The 17738-nt window shown below is 40.2% G+C and overlaps 1 protein-coding gene across 5 annotated transcripts in view; it reads left to right on the top strand.

Moving 5' to 3' along the window:
* Positions 1 to 17738, top strand: part of ZMIZ1 (zinc finger MIZ-type containing 1) — a 455177-nt gene that overhangs the window by 292955 nt on the left and 144484 nt on the right. For all 5 annotated transcript variants that reach the window (XM_089510695.1, XM_089510694.1, XM_089510693.1 and 2 more), the window contains exon 7: positions 4350 to 4455. In XM_089510695.1, coding sequence (XP_089366821.1) covers positions 4350 to 4455 — 106 coding nt within the window. The remainder of the gene's footprint in view (positions 1 to 4349; positions 4456 to 17738) is intronic.

Below are 17738 nucleotides of genomic sequence, written 5' to 3'. Positions count from 1 at the left end.
AATGAGGAATTTGCTAGACCTTGAGGATTTTGCTGAGTTTGACTTCCAGCAAATATCAGGGTAGTTGAAGTCGCCCATCACTACTACATCTCTCCTTTCTGAGTGTGTGGTCATCTGTTCTAGAAAGGCATCATCCAATTCCTCAGTCTGACTTGGGGGTCTGTAGTAGACTCCCACTGTAACATCCTTGTTGTTTCCCTCCCCTTTGATTCTTATCCAGATGCTCTCCACCTGGCTTCCATGATTGATGTCCAGGATCTCTTCACTGGTGTAAATATCTCTGACATATAGTGCTATTCCTCCTCCTTTCTTGTTTGGCCTATTTCTCTTAAAAAGGTTATACCCCTCTATTTTCACATTCCAATCATGAGACTCATCCCACCAGGTTTCAGTGATGCCTATTATATCATATTTGCTTTGTTGTACTAGGAGTTCGAGTTCATCCTGCTTATTTCCCATGCTCTGTGCATTAGTGTAGAGACATCGCAGACCATGGTTCCCTTTTACTTGCTGCCTGTGCAAGTTTTTTTGCCTCCCACTGTTGGGTCCTTGCACTGTTTGCCTTGTTTCCTCTGTGACAGTTTGACTATTTTCGCCATCCCTTTCGCCTTCCTTAATATTGTCTCCCTTCCCCTCGGAACTCAGTTTAAAGCTCTCCTGATCAAGTTCTTGAGACTGTTGGCAAAAACATTTCTTCCAACTGGCGTGAGATGCAACCCGTCTGTTGCAAGAAGTCCCTCCTCATGGAACCGCAGCCCATGATCGAAGAATCCAAATCCTTCTCGGCGGCACCATCTGCGAAGCCAGTTGTTCACATTCATTCATTCAGTCAATCAATCAATCAATCTCACTTGGCTGATGTCTTAGATCAGCTAGTGCAGAGTTGGCAGATGGGGATGAATGAGAGGAAGAGGCAGAACTTTACCTGAATGCCCCATGTTGTTCATGCTAGATGTGTGACTGTGGATGTGTGTGCATAGGAAGTGATTTAGAAAATTATACTTTTCTGTGGGTTTTTCAGGCTATGTGGCCGTATTCTGGAAGAATTTATTCCTGACATTTTACCTGCAACTGTGGCTGGCATCTTAAGAGGTTGGTGACATGGATGTGTGTGGGGTATATATACCTGTGGGACCCATATATCCTCCATGGACTTCCATGCCACCAAGCTTTGAAGACGACAGCCTCAGCTGCAGGTGAAACATCAGAAACAAATTCTTCCAGAATGCAGCCATAGCTCAGAAAAACCCACAGAAAACTATAGATGCTGGCCGTGAAAGCCTTTGACATCACAGTTAGAGAGCTCTTTGCTAGTCTATGTCTTTGCTTGTGAGGAAATAGAAAAGTGCATGAGAGAAAGGGAGGAGGCATTGGATTTGTGGCCTATGCTACATGCCAGATTTGGCTCCAGTTATCTTTCCTAGCTTTAATGGTAAGGCCAGCCATCCTTTAAGTGCAGAATAATGAGAGCAAACCATTTTTATAAGGATGTTTTAAGGGTTCTGATCTCATAAAGCAGCAAATAGCACATTCTTTTTGGCATCAGCTGCCAACTTTTCCACTAGTTTAATTGAGTTAGGTTGCAGCACATTGGTTGAATTAAATTAATTGTAGACTACAGTAGGGCTGTAGCTCAGTGACAGAGCATATGCTCTGTATGAGGAAGGACCCAGGTCCAGGTTTTGCTGTTTCCAGATAGTGGTGGAAAGAGCTGCTATGTAACACTCAGCAGAGCCACTGCCAGTCAGGGACAAACAGGATAACCTGTGGCCTTCCTGATCCTGTCAGACTACAGTTTCAATCAGACCTATCCAGCATGATCAATGAGTATGGATGATAGAAATTGTAATCCAACACCATCAGGAAGACCACAGTCACCACTTCTGTAGTCAGTGCTGCCCTAAATGAAATAAGGCAGCTTCCTGTGTGTCTGTAGATGTAATGTGAAGCTTGATTTATATACAAAAGTGTGGCGAAACATAGTTTTTCATACTCTTTAGTAAACAGTGGTGTGATTTTTGTGACCCTGAACAACTTGGATTAAGCCTAACAATGCTGTTTTTTCTTCTGCTCTTAGGACAAAAAATTAAAACCTATTCTGATATTTTCTCTCTATATTGAGAATCACAGGCCTCAAGTGTGACATTGTGCATTGTCCCCAAACTTAGTAACTAGTGCAAAAGAACAGAGCATAATATGCATGGATGCCATTAAAAAAATAATGATTCAAGAAGAAGCAAGCAGTTTAAAATAATAGTAGTTTAAAAAAATCTCGAGTTGGTGTCTTGGCCCACCTCTTTGAGTCATCACTAGTTATAAAGCCCTAAGTTGATTTGGGCTTTATAAACTAGGAACAAAACTTTGGCCTGATAACAAATAAATAAACAGTGCAGTTCCTTCTGGGATGTATTCCTATTCAGAAGTCTATCGGAAGCATTCTGCACCAACTATTGCTTCCAGATCTGTCTTTAGGGCAGCCATGTAGAACACAAATAGTTAGTCTTGGGGCTACCAATATCTGGAACACTGTCGCTAGTGTATCCCAATCAAGGAATGGCCATAACTGGCATATTCAGTGGCTAGAGGTAATAAATGGCACTGCAAGCCGCGGAGGCCACCAGATATATTGTTCCTTTTGTCTTGCTTCCACTTGGATGCTTAGGACAGCTGCAAGATCTTCTGAAATCCAAGTAGATTAAACCAAAAATAATTTTGTGATAACTTAAATAATAACAAATCAGATCTGATCCTAAACCAGCACACAACATAAACTGTATAAGCTCCCATTAGTAGCTGAAATAGGAGAGTATTCATGTGCTATTGGAATTACTTTTTGACATCAGTTTCCCCTGAAATTGTTTAGCTTTTAATTTTTTAATTGCAACAGATTACCTAGCCATCCCTCCTTCCCAGTATCACTCATGTGATACTTTGTTGTTAATCAGGAAAAGTGTCTACTGGAGGGCAGGTTGGATTAATAAGCACCAGGCAATTGTGCTGACTTGTTAACACCAAAGAGGAAATTTCATTAGCATTTATAGGTTATCACATATCTTTGTTTCCCTTTCTGTTCTATATCATTGTTTTATGGCTAGCCATTGTTGGGCACAGATAATTGCATTATAATGAGCACTCTGTTTAATTGATCAAGGGCTTTCTCTATTGAAGGAGGGGTGACTAGCCATCTCTCCCATTTATTTCTTGAGTTGTACTCCTAAATGAAAATAAGGGTTAGTGCTAAATTAATGGGGGAGGGGGAATAACCCACTGAACAGCAGGTATCTTATTCTTAGTCTTTGGCACAACACATAAATATAATACAGATATACTGTAGTATATTTGTAATGTGCATTAATTGAGGTTATTTTTTAGATTCTGGAGGTTCTAATGATCTAATTAGCTATGAGCTGGAGAATAGTCAGAGCACAGGCCACCTAAAGATAGTGCTCTGAATTGTAAAACTGTTGCTTTGAGAAAGTTGTATCATTCTTTCATGGCAAGCCATAGAAATCAATCAACAATATTCCCCTCCTTTGTACAAATGCTCTTAGTCTTCATGCAACAATAGAATTTCTGAATCACAAATCTGACTGTCATTGTAGGGCACAGGCAATGTGCCCTACAATGCATATGAATGCTTGGGCTTGTTTGTATAAGACAATGTCTGCCCAGCATCAGAGAGCCCATCTCCAATCTTCTTTGGATAGAAACTTGCATGTAACCTTGCACAGCACTAATTTTATGTTTATCCCTGATCTGACTGAACTCTCTGTTTTTCTCGGTCAGTCGGTCGGTTTGTCTGCCTGCCTGCCTGCCTGTCTGTCTGTCTGTCTCAATACTGAGTTGAAAAATCTATGTGTAAACTGGATAATACCATTCTCTGAAGTAGTCTGGTAGTTAAAATCAGTCTCAAATGCAGTAACATATGCAACAACTGTCTCCAGTTCTTTCATAGTTTGTGTACTTTAAACCATGGTAGTTTATACTCTGCTATAGAAGCTGTGAAAGAAAGTGTCTTCCACTGGATAAATTGTGAAGGGCTTGGATATGACCTCAAGTCCTAGCCAATCTGGATGAGGCTGTGCCAAATCTTTCTCCTTCTCCTTACCCGCTTCATTTCCATATTCTGCAAATGGGAAGTGCAGTGACTTGCTCCATGGGATTGTTGGAGTTAAATGAGATAGGCATTAATTACATAATAACGTATATCATGAAAAGTGCAATATGAATCATAATGCTCTTTTGAATTATGTGTATATTGTAAATGCTACCACAGACTAGTTGCAGAAACAAGTGTTGATTATACAGTTAACTTTCAGTGAACGATGACCTTTCTTCTTTTTTCTCAGGTTGTTAGCAGAGTGGCAGCACAGCAAGGCTTTGACCTGGATCTTGGATATAGGCTGCTGGCGGTTTGTGCAGCCAACAGGGACAAGTTCACACCAAAATCTGCTGGTAGGAATAACTGGTTTTCTTTCTAGAATTGGCCTGTGGCTGGGAAGAACCTTAACACACTTTGCCATGTGCTTTGCTCTTCTGAGAGAAGTGATTAGGGTTCTGTCATTTATGCTAGTATCACTTGTGTCAGGTACTGAAATGAAATACCTGCCTTTGACTGGCATTGTTCCTCAGGCTTCTCCTTGCTGGCATTTCATAGAACTCCTGTCCAGAGAAATGGAGGGGAGAGGTGGGTATATATACCACTCAGACAGAGATTCCCTTCACATTTCCACTGCAGTAAAATGAATCCCAGAAGAACAGACATCCTGTGACTTTCTATATCAATACAGAAGTTTTTATTATAAATAAATGTCTGCAATGGGTTTAAAAATAGTACCAAGGGATTTGTGATGAAAGCCAGCAGATGTTTACAACAATGATTAATTTATCTTTTGTATTGCCTATATTCTGTGCTTTTGAATGGGGAATCTGGTGTGCATTTAAACCTATTTCACATAGCATGCGTGAAATACAATGTCATGTTGCAAAAGCTGCATATCTCTTTTTGTGAATGAGTATATTACACATCAGATACAAGGATGTGGGGAGGTGAATGTATCCATGGTATTAAAGTGACAAGTCCCTTCTCTGTTGAGACAATTATAAATGGAGAGGCTTCTGTGACAATATTGGTGTCTGTATGGGAAAAATGTCAGTGAAGTCTTTAGCTGTCTAGGTGGCTCTCTCATATTTGTTTCTGGTAGAGCTTTGACTTGAGGATCTTTTGGGTGTTGAGATTTGAACTACTGGCCAGATGCTTGTTATCTATAACAATTTATCCTCATAAAATCATATCCAGAGAGAAATGCTAATTTCACTGGCAAATACTTGTTTCCTAAATATATGTTTGCTAGTTAGTTGTAGTGGAGCACTGGCCAGATTTAAATAGTATGCTAACCAACAGCTCAGTGTTAACAGCATAAGCTTTAATTTCATTCACCGTCCCTTCCCTCCTTCATGACTGCATCACAAGCAAGACTAGAATGGTGTTTTCAGCTAATTGCAGTGTACCTTTATGTCTGAATCCAAGTCTGTGGGGAGTGGGAGTAGTGGTACAAAGACTCATGAGAAAGAATTGATGGTCCTTCTCCCTTGTCAGTTCTTCTTTGCAAATGTCTTTTGCTGCCTGTATTAGTTTTCGGAGGTAAGCAGAGCTTAGAGGTAACATCTTACAAAACATGATGTTGTAATGTTACTTTTAATACACTGCTGGAGGCGGGGGGGGGGGCAATAATAAGTGTTAACAGTATCACTTACCCACACAATGATGGGAGAGGGGTCCCACCCCCACAACAAATAACATTTGCACGTAACTTTAAAAATATTTATTTTGGGATGCTATCAGAGCATTTTAATGAAGTTACTATAAATTAACATGGCATGGCCAAAAGATTTGTTAGTAAAACTAACAAACGGTATGAGAGAGCTGTGACTAATGACTTACTTTTTAAAAGTGAAATTCTAACTTCTGAACTTAAATTGCAAGCGCAGATTTGTATTTTGTTATTGTTGTGTGCCTTCGTTTCTAATTTACAAGGACCCTAAATTTAATCTATCATGGGGTTTTCCTGGCAAGATTTGTTCAGAGGAGGCTTGCCTTTGCTGTCCTCTGAAACTGAGAGAGTGTGACTTCTCCAAGTTCATCAGTGGGTTTACATGGCTTAGCGGGATCCAGGCCCTGTCTACTAGTCGAACCTGTCTCCTATCCAATACTTAAACCACTATACCAGACCAGCTGCTATTGTTTTAAATCCAATTCTTAGTAGAGTAGCCCCATTAAATCAGTTGCTGAATGGTAATCCAACAGTTGTGTAAATCCTAGTGAATCCTTAGGTCTTCTCTTATTGGGTCTAGCAACTGGATTTATGCTATTATTTCCAAAGTGGAGCTCAAGTGTTTATTGTGATATACGCATACAGGTTTGTTTAATTAAAAAACCGTTATGATTGTTACATATTGTGCTTTTGCGTAGCTTTCTCTAGGAATTTCTTACAATTCAACTCTGGTTGTCATGTTCAGAATTTTCTAAAGCAAAGTAAGTGCAGCTATACCCATCTAATGAACTCTCCACAGGCTTCATATCTCTAAACATCTGCTTAGTGAAACTGTTGTTTGAGGTTTGCTATGCTCTTTTTAAAGGGATAAGCTCCGTTTTACAACCCGCCATTTTTTCAAGTTTTTAATCCTATTTGCTATCATATATTTGTTTTACCAGTTTGCTCTGTTAGAGGCACTTCACACATGATAGTGAAGTACAGGCTTTTATTAAACATTTTAAAAGAGTGTATTTTTCCAGTTTTCAAATTGGGTTAATGTTGCTGTTGGCTGCTATATTTGTTGCTGTAGTTCTTGAGATTTTTAAAAACAGCCAGATGACTTTTCTTTTGTTCCAGAGGGTTCAGTGTCAGCTCCCAGCACCAACACAGCATTTTATACCCATTTAGAGGGTGGTGTGTGTGTATATAAGCAAACAGATTGATTTGTAATTCTTCATTTCAATACTTGCACAAGCAGGATTTTGATTTCAGACTTTAGAACTAAATAGCTTGTTTAAAAAAAGAATTTCTCACTATTTCTATGCGAGAGTCTGACAAATGAGTGCCATGATGAAGAATGTTTTATCTTAGGAATGTGAGACAAAGCACCTACCAATGAGGCTTGAAGAGATGATCCAAAAAGAATAGTCTCCCACATTTAGGTTCAAGGACCATCACAATTTAGAGCAATAATTCCTTTGTAAGGCCATACTTGCTGCTAACATGGTCTTTAAAGTCTTGCTTTTAAAGTTTTGTTTGTTTAGGTTAGCTAATTCTTTGTTGTGTGCCTTCAGGGCATTTCCCATTTATGGAAACCCTAAAGCTAACCTATCATAGGGGCTGGAATGGGGATTTGTTCAGAGGAGGCTTGCCATTGCCTTCCCCTGATGATGACAGCGTGTGATTTGCTCAAAGTGTGGTTAACTTGAATTGTTTTTAAGAACACCTATGGAGAGAGTCAAGTGGTATGAGCAACTATTTGAAAATTAGAGTACGGTCCTAAAATAGGAAGTATGTAATAAAGTTGTGTCTGTTTTGCTCCATGTGGCCTGCTATGCTCTGTGAAGGATTGGCATTTCTTTCTCTGAGAATAATACTGAGCCCATAGAAGCATTCAAAGGGCACCATATATTTTACAATATCTGTTAAAATGCTGAAAATTTTCCCCTAAGATAGGATTGTATTATGATTGCCTTTCCTGCAGTGCAGATGCATCCTTAAATTTCATGGTGGCTCCCCATTCTGGACTCCGCATTCTTAGTTAATACACTGAAGTTTATCACACCGAGATGGATTGGGAACGGAACGAAAGGAGCTGGGAATGAGTGTGGAACAAGTGGGGGACGCATTTTACTGCACACAAAAGTCTCCATTCCGTTCCTCTCCCTTCCGATTCGTTCCCCATCCGTCCCACAGGAGGCAATTGTTGAGAACGGTTACTGAACAGTTCTCAAAAATCACCTCCTGTGGGACGGATGGGGAACGGAACGGAAGGAAATGGAATGGAGACTTTTGTGTGCAGTAAGATAAGTCCCCCACTCATTCCAGCACCATCCCGGCCCCTTTTGTAACGCACAACGTTCCAGGGCCCTGTGCGATAAACTCTAATTTTCTGAGGGTTGGGAGAGCTTTGACTGTGTTGTCCATGGTCCACCTAACCCTGCAGAATAGAAAAAGTAGAAATCTCATTTTCTTGCCAGATCCAATAAGCCACTTTCTCCCCATAGTGGGTTTGTAATTCCTGGCACAGCTGTACATTCTTCTAACTCAGATTTGAGTCTTTGATAGCAAGCTTTGAAAAATGGCCATTGCTTTCCACCTCCCAGCATGCCTGTTCCCTCAGTATCTTCCAGTCTGCTCCCTTTCAGTTCCATGTTCTTGCCTTCTGCTTGCTTGGGTCTTTTTCCCCCTTTCATGGTTCCCAGAAAATTCCTTACCTTGGAGCTTGGCCCTCAGTTGGCCCTCCATGCTGTAAATAGCCCTGAGAACAGTACTACTAGCTTTCATACTTTGGCTGTCCATGTTTTTGTGTGCCTAGAGACCCAACGTTAGGAGTCTATACACAAGAGTAATTTCCTTGGAAATCTCACTGGAAGCCAAGATGAGCAAACTTGGGTTGTCATATTTCAGACACATCATGAGAAGGCATGACACATTGGAAAAAACAGTAATGCAAGGAAAGGTGGAGGGAAGTAGAAAGAGAGGAAGGCTGCATGCTAGATGGATTGACTCTATTAGGGAGGTCACAGGTATGAGTTTACAGGAACTAAGCAGAATAGTGGAGGACAGGGAGTCTTGGAGATGTCTCATCCACAGGGTCACAGTGGGTTGAAATTGATTTGAGGGCAGTTAACAACAACAACAACACAAGAGTAGTGACAGCAGAAGTGAAAGTCACTTCCACATCCTCTGTTTGTGTTTCCTCTGTAGCGCTGGGATAGTAAATCCATGCGTCTCCCCCAGGCGAGATACATTTCCTCCAGCCCAGCTTACTCAAAAAACATGAGCAGTTGCTGCCTTTATCTCTCAACAATCAAAAGTGATGCATAATGAAATACGGTGGTTTCAAGGGATGTGTAAAGAGAATTATTTGGAGCAGGGTGGGGATTAAAAGACATAAACTTGCTAAACTTAAAGACAGTTTTACAGAAAGAGCTCAGTGGTATGCTTGGAAGCTGTTTTGCTCTTGGCAGGAGGGAAAACAGGAGGCCAGACCAGGGGACTGAATAGAGGATGAGATCACACAGAAAGCTTTGTTGGAGAAAGACATTGTTCGATATCTCTGCAGGCAAAGAGGAAGTGGGAGAGGAAAGGAGGGAGGAGTGGCTTCAAGGCAAAATTGTGCAGAGAAAGTTCTTTTGTGGGTTGTGCAGCAAATGAATCTTCACCTAGATCAGTGGCTCGACAGGAGACATTTGATAGTAGAAACCGCAGTCCTTTCTTTCCTTTTGCTCAGCTCATACATCAGCCCAATTTGACCTTGATCAATATTGGAACTTTATCCCTTTAAAAATATGTGGCACGTCAAGAGTGTCACACAGAACAAGGTTGTGACTTCCAATGTTCTTGTTGCGTGCCTTCAAGTCATTTCTGACTTCCAGCGCCCCCTTGCCACAGTGTTCTCCTGGCTGAATTTGTTCAGAGCAATGGATGCCTTCCTCTGAGGCTGAGTGTGTGTGACTTGCCTAAGGTCACTTAGTGAGTTTCCGTGCTCAAGCAGGGATTCAAATCCTGGTCTCCCAGTGTCCTAGTCCAACACTTAAACCCTTCACCACACTGGCTCTGAGCTTCCAATGTTACTTGAGACCTTTTTTCATTTTTTAAAATGTATACATTTAGGAAGTTTTAAGAAGTTAATGGAAGCAGGGGTTTTAAGGTGCTTCATGGCAGACTTGCCATCACAGTCAAAGACTGTAGTGTGTTTTGAGCTTTCATAGTATCTCTCATACACTGTTTCAGTAGTCCTTGGAACAATCCTATAGCATAGATGGGTATTATTGTTCATGGACAGAAATGGTCTAAAGAGAGTATTGCCTTGAAGCCAAACTTATGTCTAAAATGAGAGTTCAGCTCAAGACTTCCCTAAACATAAGTCATTGCTCACCTTGTTAGCCACTTCAATGCCATTTATGTCCTGCTCAAGAGGGATAGGCCTTGTACTTCCTGTAGGAAAGAAATATCCATCCTACCCTTCCTTCTAATACAGTCTTTCCTTCATTGCAATTATTTGGCAGATTTATGGCTTCTTTCCACGTTAATGTTTAAGGCACACAAGGGTCACTTTGCATGCCACTCTGATTTTAACATTTGAAGGGGTAAAGTACCAGTTTCTGTGGATATACTTCTGAAACTGCTTGTCTTCTCTGAAGACCAAACTTCTCTTACTAGTTTTCTTTTCCATTTAAGAAGTATTTTTTGATGTAGGAATGATCTGTGTAAGTATTTGTGCATTTCTCAAACCTATTTATAATGTAGGAATGCAATTCTATATATGCTTGTATGTATATATGTATCTATATAACTGTTAAGGACAGAGTTTCTACCAAAAGACTAGGATTCTTCATCCTCCCCCCCCCCCCCCCTACTTTTTGACCTGGTGTAAATGAAATACATTGCCACTGCTAATGGGGTACAAGAAAAAACAGAACCACTTTTTGACACATCTTGCTCCGTTGCTGTCTTCAGGTAAGCACCACTCACTCTCTTTCTTTCTTTCTGATAGAGGTTTAAGTCTGTCTGACTTGTGGAAAGATCACAAAGGTTTTCCAACACTTTTAGTAACTTTTAGTAACTGTTTTTCATTAAAGGTCCTTAAATGAACAAGACGAATGTTCAGCTTTCTCTAGATAAAATCAAAGTCCTGTTACAGACTACCAAAATAAAGCTGCTTCGGGTCTCTTTGGAGGTATGCTATTTAAATGATGCATGGGTCCTAAGAGTCCGGAGGTCGCGCCAAAGCCACACTCCATTCCTAAGCACTGGAGTGCAGCTTTGTGCAGCTTCCGGATTCTTAGGATGCATGCATCATTTAAACAGCACACCTCCAAAGAGACCTGAAGCAGCTTTATTTTGGCAGTCTGTAACAGGCCAAAGACAGACTTTAAAGCTACCCATTGCTCTGATATTGCCAGGACAGTATTGCCAAGCGAAGGATATGGCATACAGTCCCATCTTGCTCTTTCCTTTCAGGTTTGTCACATTCAGACATGGACATTTGGATTATGCCACTTTACAGGAATATGTAGTATTTGGGATTGTACTATTTGAAATTGTTGTGAGATGTAAATTCTCTCTGTATATATTTGTATATGTGTTGTTTGTGTATCATTACCTGTAGGTGCACGTGTGTGTGTGTGGTGCTAAAAACTGAGCAAGCGTAGTTTCTAATCACAAAAGTAACAAGTCAATTCAGCCATTCAAAGTGGTATATGGTACTATATGAGGTCTGTGCAACTAGATGTGAAGGCACTCCATGTCTGAAGTTTGCATCATGCGGTTGTCATTTTTGTTGTTTTAAAAAATCTCTTTGCACTTTAAGCCACCATGTTAAGGAGCAAGTTGTCTAGCTTTTTGTATGCAAGGGTTCTGTTTATATTCAATACAGGCATTCCTTAGTTAATGAAGTAGTTGTGTTCTTGGACATTACTTCTTTAATACAAAATATGGTACCAGAGGCATAAATAATAATACGAAAAGAATAGGACTAGGTTCCTACATCCCAAAAAGAAAAGCAGTTCAGCATATTTCAACAAATTATACAAAATTAACAATTTGTCCATGTAAAATGAAACAACCAGATCAGGTAAGCATTACATAGGTAAACAACAACAAAAATTTGAACCTTTGAGAAGCAATTTGAAAGTTTCTTCTAAAAATGCATCCAGGAATTATTATTTTTTTCCTTTCACTAGCCTTCACTTTTCTTATTATTTCCATTTTTAGTGGCCAGATCTGTGTTTTTATAACATGCTGGTGGCTGGTGAGCCAGGCTTCTCTTGTTTTCCCTTTCTTTCTGCTTCGCTATCCGCACATGCTCAGTGTTATGTAATGTAATATTAGTAGCATTTAACTTTAAAAAACAAACAGTGTTTACTTGCTTTGTTTATTGAAGTGGTTTGTTTCCTAAGTTATTTTCAATCTGTCTGGGGATATGGCACATAGACAGATTTTCTTTTATGATTGACTAAATCTCTGTGGGCTTTGCATTTTGCTTTGCTGTATTAATTTGCTAACAACTTCTCTATTTAATACACTGAGATTTGTAGACAGTAAAAAGGAGCGTATTTAGAAGTCAAGATTTAGTGAGAGGATAGTATTTAAAAAACAGCAACAGCATTTTGTTAACAGAAATACCAAATATGATATAGAATTATTTAAAGCTAAGTATCTCATGTTAAGCCTGGCACCAGACTGGATTTCCATGATGTGAGTTTTCTTTTTATGTATGTGTGTGTGTGTGTGCGTGTGTGTATGGTTTGTTCTTGTTGTTTGTTTGTTTGTTTGTTTGTTTGTTTTTCTTTTTTGTGGTGGGTGGCAGAATCCTTCTGTGTCTAAAACCTGGCTATGTGCTACATGTGGAATTACTGCAACCTAAAAGCCTGTACTAGAGTAAATTACTTTTTTGTCATTAACTTTAAACAGGATAACTGTCCTTTAGAAAAACGATTGTGGTCAGAGGCATTGAGTCCTAATGCATGAAAAGCCAATATCTATTGAGTTCCAGTCTTGCTGTTCTCTTTTGACATGTATTCTTGGCTTGGTCATCATTTAACCTGTTCTTGCTGCTTATTGTCTCTTTTTTGGAAAACACCTAACATAAGCTGTGTGTGTGTGTGTGTGTGTGTATTACACACACACACACAAATAGACATAAGGTAGTGGGGCAGGGTAATCATCTTTAAAGATAGAAAGCAAAGGGTTTTTAATTGTATGAGATGACAATTTTTCATCATGTTGCAGTTTGTTCTGTGGCTGCCTTTATTCTGGGGGGCAGGTGTTATACATTTCGCAGATTCCAGATCAACAGTTACCCTGTATATTTGGATGTATTCCTAAAGGTTATATCCACATTTGTACTTGACCACTGATTTTTTTTCTTATTAATGGAGGCTTGATTCCCTCAATAGTACCTATTCTGGTTTACAGAATTTCACTGTTAATTTACAAAAAAAATTAAACTGGTAAAGATATTTACCAGAACACACCATCTATAAATGGTGGTGAACCGATAAATGACAGGCAGAAGGGTCCCCTGGCTGTTCAAATTGATCTGGTTTGATCCTGGAAAAGATGAGATACAGTAGACAAAACGCCCAGAAAAGAAGAGGTGCAGGCTGAAGGGAGAGCACATGAAAGGAGAAGATTTTAGAAAAAGAGAATAGGGAAGGAGTCATGAAAGCAGAAGGACACTACTAGAGAGTAGTGGGAGAAATATGCATGCCCTGGAACTACACAGAGGAGAAAAGTTGCAACATGCAAACTGATCAGAAAAAAAACAGCTCAGTCTTTCCCTACAGGAATTTGGTGAAAATGCACACAACTTTGCCCTGTTCCTTATTTGGAAACATTAGGCTGCAACATTAATTATCAAAGGCATCTTCTGTATTCTCATGCTCAAGACAATGGAACATGAGTGGCCATTCTGAATTGAAATGATGGGAAGGGAAAAACAGGCAGGTGGGAAATGGTATACATAAGAAAAAACAAAAGGAAATTGGGCTGCAGCAAAAATGTCAGAGAAAGTAAATATAAGGCTAAAACAGATGGCCCTGAAGGGGCAGCTTGATGTCACCTCTTTGAATGCTAGATTGAGCATGCTGCAGTCCCGATTCAGCTATTTGCATGCTCAAAAAGAAGCGGCAGAAAGCTGCTCCCTTTTGAACCATCAAAAAGCCGGCTTTGGGGCTTTTTTTGAGATCCTGCCGTGTGCGGCGTATAAATGCTGCACCACCAGAGCACTGCAACATTACCCTCCAAGTGGGCAGGTGGGTGGCATGAAGTCAGCTTGGGAGCAGCATTGGAGCGTGCATCATCTAAATGCCATGCCCCCTCCCAAGCCCATATATTGTGTTGGTCTGCTTCACCCCCGAGTCTAGCCTAGTTGCAGGGCTTGGGGTACCAATACATATATGTCCAAAATTAAAATAGCTATGTTAGTGTGGAAAAAACACACAGTAATTTTAATAAAACCTTAAATGACTTGCCAACATAACTGGCTGAGAAGCCCCACCATACCTCTTAAATCCCCCAAGGAAATATTAACAAACTAGCATAATGTATTTTCACATATACACAAAATGCTACACTAAACTTTACATTAAGAAGAGGTAAGATTCAAAGCAGGATAGAACATACTTTCCCTCGGTTAATCTACTACCTTTTTTGAAGAACAAATTGATCTAACACAATCCACATCAGTCTTCATGAATCTAAAATATGTAAGAACCCATTTTTATTCATTCGGATTACATTTTGAAGAGGCTTCAGCATACTAGCCTTTTCCCTGGGGATGTTATCCTGAATACTGAATATCTAAGTAAAAAATGGGACAGTTGCTTTCCTGTATGATGAGATCACCTAAATCAATTTTTCCTGTTTTGCTCCAAACATCAGGCCTTACTATTATAGAAAAAAAAGCCCAAAGAATTGTATTATTCAGTGTGCTTGCTGCAGATGCTAAAAGAGTAAGTGCTAATATCTCAGTGTGGAAGACGATTTGTTGCTGGTCAAAAATGAAATCGGTAGATGTAAATTGTTGGGAATTTGTAATGGTTGTTTCTTCCTTCTGATAAGTGCCAAACAGGCCTCAGAGCCTTGAAATAGAAAAATGGTGTGAAAAGGATCCTTTAAAAGACATCTAAATTTTCAGAAACACATTCCAATCCAAATGAGTAAACTTCTCTACATAAAAAGCACTCAGGAAAACCTAAAGTTTTCAGAGCAGACGAAATGTTGTTTTTCCAGCGAAATCAAATTGCGCGGGGCCTTATTTTGTTCTTGAATATCACTGATTTTTTTTGACAGCTTGGGAAGTAAAAGAGGCATATGGATGTTTGGATCATGTTGACTGAAGATGAGATGCCTAGATAATTCTGATAGGAGTTCTTGGAAAAGATGCTGAGAGGAATGAGAGAGTAAAAACAGAGAAAAGGAGGAGAGTAAGCACCGCCACTACTTCCTTGCATTACGCCATAGTGGGTATAGGATGGAGAGAATATCACACCGGTGGTTTTGCTGCACGCTGCTCCATGCAAGTTCTGTTACTCACTTGCTCACTCACTCAAGCAAGGGAGGGGGAAGATTGCACACATGCACCCAGTGAGCCATGAGAGAGTGTGCATGTGTGTGACAGCAGCCTCAGCGAGATTGGGTTTAACAGGGACTGTTGAGTCTTTTTCTCTTTATCTCTGCATGTGTTTGCATGCACACAGGGAAAAGGGCTTTTGGTGGGGGGGCTGTCCCTTCAATTCATTTCTTCAGTCGCCCAAAGTTCTGACATTATGAAAGTGCAGGTTGAGAAAAACAAAGAAAAAACTTCTTGATGGCCCAGTACAGACGGTCCCCGAAGGACACTCTTGTCATGTGCGCCCCACCCACAATTTCCTCGCCCCTCGGACGTGACCTCCTATCAGGGTGGTTTCCCATGCCTGAAGTCTATCTCTGTGTCTCTCATGAGTATCGCCTGTCCCACCACTGGTGGCTTGGTGTATGAGTGTGACTGTGTGTAGCTTTCACCCTTCCTTGCACTGCAGTCCCTCCCCACTGCTCTTGCCTTGTTCGCTCACTCACTCAGGCGGGATGCTAGCTCTTGTATTCTGTGCCAGACACTATATAGAGAATCTTCATATCTTCAGGAAACTGAATTGGAATCATTAGAAAAGATAATGATGCTGGTAAAGATGGAAGGCAGCAGAAGACCACATGCCAGATGGATAAACTCAGTTAGGGAGGTCATGGGCCTGAATCTGCAAGACCTGAGCAAAGAGGTAGAGGGCAGTGAGTCTTGGAGATGTCTCAGTCACAGGGTCGCCATGAGTCAAAGTCAACTTAAGGACAGTTAACCACAACAATGCATTCAGAACAGTCCCAGAGACTCTACGATTAGATAGAATAAGAATAAGAATAGAATTATTCCAAAGAAATAATGTATATCATTAAACCTGATGTAGCAGATTAACAGGGTGAACTGTAAATTTCTATTTGGTTCTGATCTTTCCTCTTTCCTGAACTTACTGAATGGCCTTGAAACTCATTCTCAGCCTTAGCCTCTCATCTCCATGGGTGAGTAATACTGGCTTACTATACAAGGTTGTTGTCAGAAACATGAGAGGGATGTGTGTCCTGTCAGGTGTTGTTAGGCTCCCATTCCCATAATCCCTGATTATTACCCATGGTCTGGATTGGATCGGAGTTGGAATCCAGCAACATCTGGGGGGCCACACATCCTTGACACCAGCATAAGAAGAACAGCAAAATCATATACATGTTACTGCACACAATATTGTATTATTGAAAAGGAACCCTACCTTTCTATTGTAAGTGGTGAAATATATTTAAATAGCTTTCCCCATAGTACCATGTTGTGGCATTTATACCCATCCCTCCACAGTTTGGTTGCCATTCTATATTATATGTTGTCTCATGAGAAGGTATGAGGAAGTGGACTCTTGGTACCTCAGACGTGGCATTGTACAGCCCTCATCCTAACAAAATAGGGATAATGGGAAAATGTACTAGCCTAGCTGTATTAATCAAGAAGCATTTATACTAATTTGGCTTTCTGTGAGTCATCATTTAATATCACATAAATAAATAAATAGAGTACTCCCCAGCTATAGCTCATTAAAGTACTGGTAGGAGGCTTTCCCCCTCCCTACCCAAGGGAGAGATGCAAAGGACAATATGATCTTCTCCTTACACAAGACATCTACTCATGGGACCTTCTGTAGAGCCTTCTAAATTAGCTAGGGCTGATTGTTAAGCTTTTAAGCATTGTTCTCTGCTTAAATAACATTGTAAAATTGCCCTGATGTACTAGCCAAGGGATTAGGCAGACAGGGAACTCTGCAAAATATCAGATTTCTTCCACTTTGTAAAATTCACGCCAGAGGGATTGATGAGCTGCTACGGAAGCTAATAAAGTTATCAGCCACAATTAATTCAAAGGGGGAAATCAGGTAAGAAAGCTAAATAAATCATACCCTTTTCTGTTAAAATAATATGTATAACATTCTAATCATTTGCACACGTTTTATCATCTTCACCTGACAGGAACCCAAACCCTACCAGTTAAATATTTAGGGCTCCTTAAGGATGAGGAAATGAAATAAGTTATGTAGGCCTGTACACACATGCATATGCTCTTGTGTGCATATGCACATATGGAGAAAAGGGAGAAGTTTCAGGTAATTAATAATTGCTCAGTTTTTAATTGTGTGGTTTGAATTCTTCAGTGTGCAATAACTTTGAAAGTTGTACTTTTCTGAAGAGAACTTGCAGCCTTATCCTTTCTCCTTCATCCTATGTAGTGAACATTTTTGACAGTGCCAATTATTTTATACAAAATACTGTATTCTACTGTTATCCAGCTTCATGCTGAAGTGATTCTCCACTTACTTTAGGGAGCCTTGGTGGCGCATGGTTAAATGCCAGTACTGCAGCCACAAGGTTGTGAGATTTATCCCAGGCAGTGCTCCAAGGTCC

The sequence above is a fragment of the Sceloporus occidentalis genome, unplaced genomic scaffold, assembly GCF_023333645.1.
Source record: "Sceloporus occidentalis isolate IW3139 unplaced genomic scaffold, rSceOcc1.0.p SCAF_2, whole genome shotgun sequence".
Classification (NCBI taxonomy): Eukaryota; Metazoa; Chordata; class Lepidosauria; order Squamata; family Phrynosomatidae; genus Sceloporus; species Sceloporus occidentalis.
The sequence above is the reverse complement of the archived record's forward strand: the minus strand, read 5'-3'. Positions and strand labels throughout refer to the sequence as shown.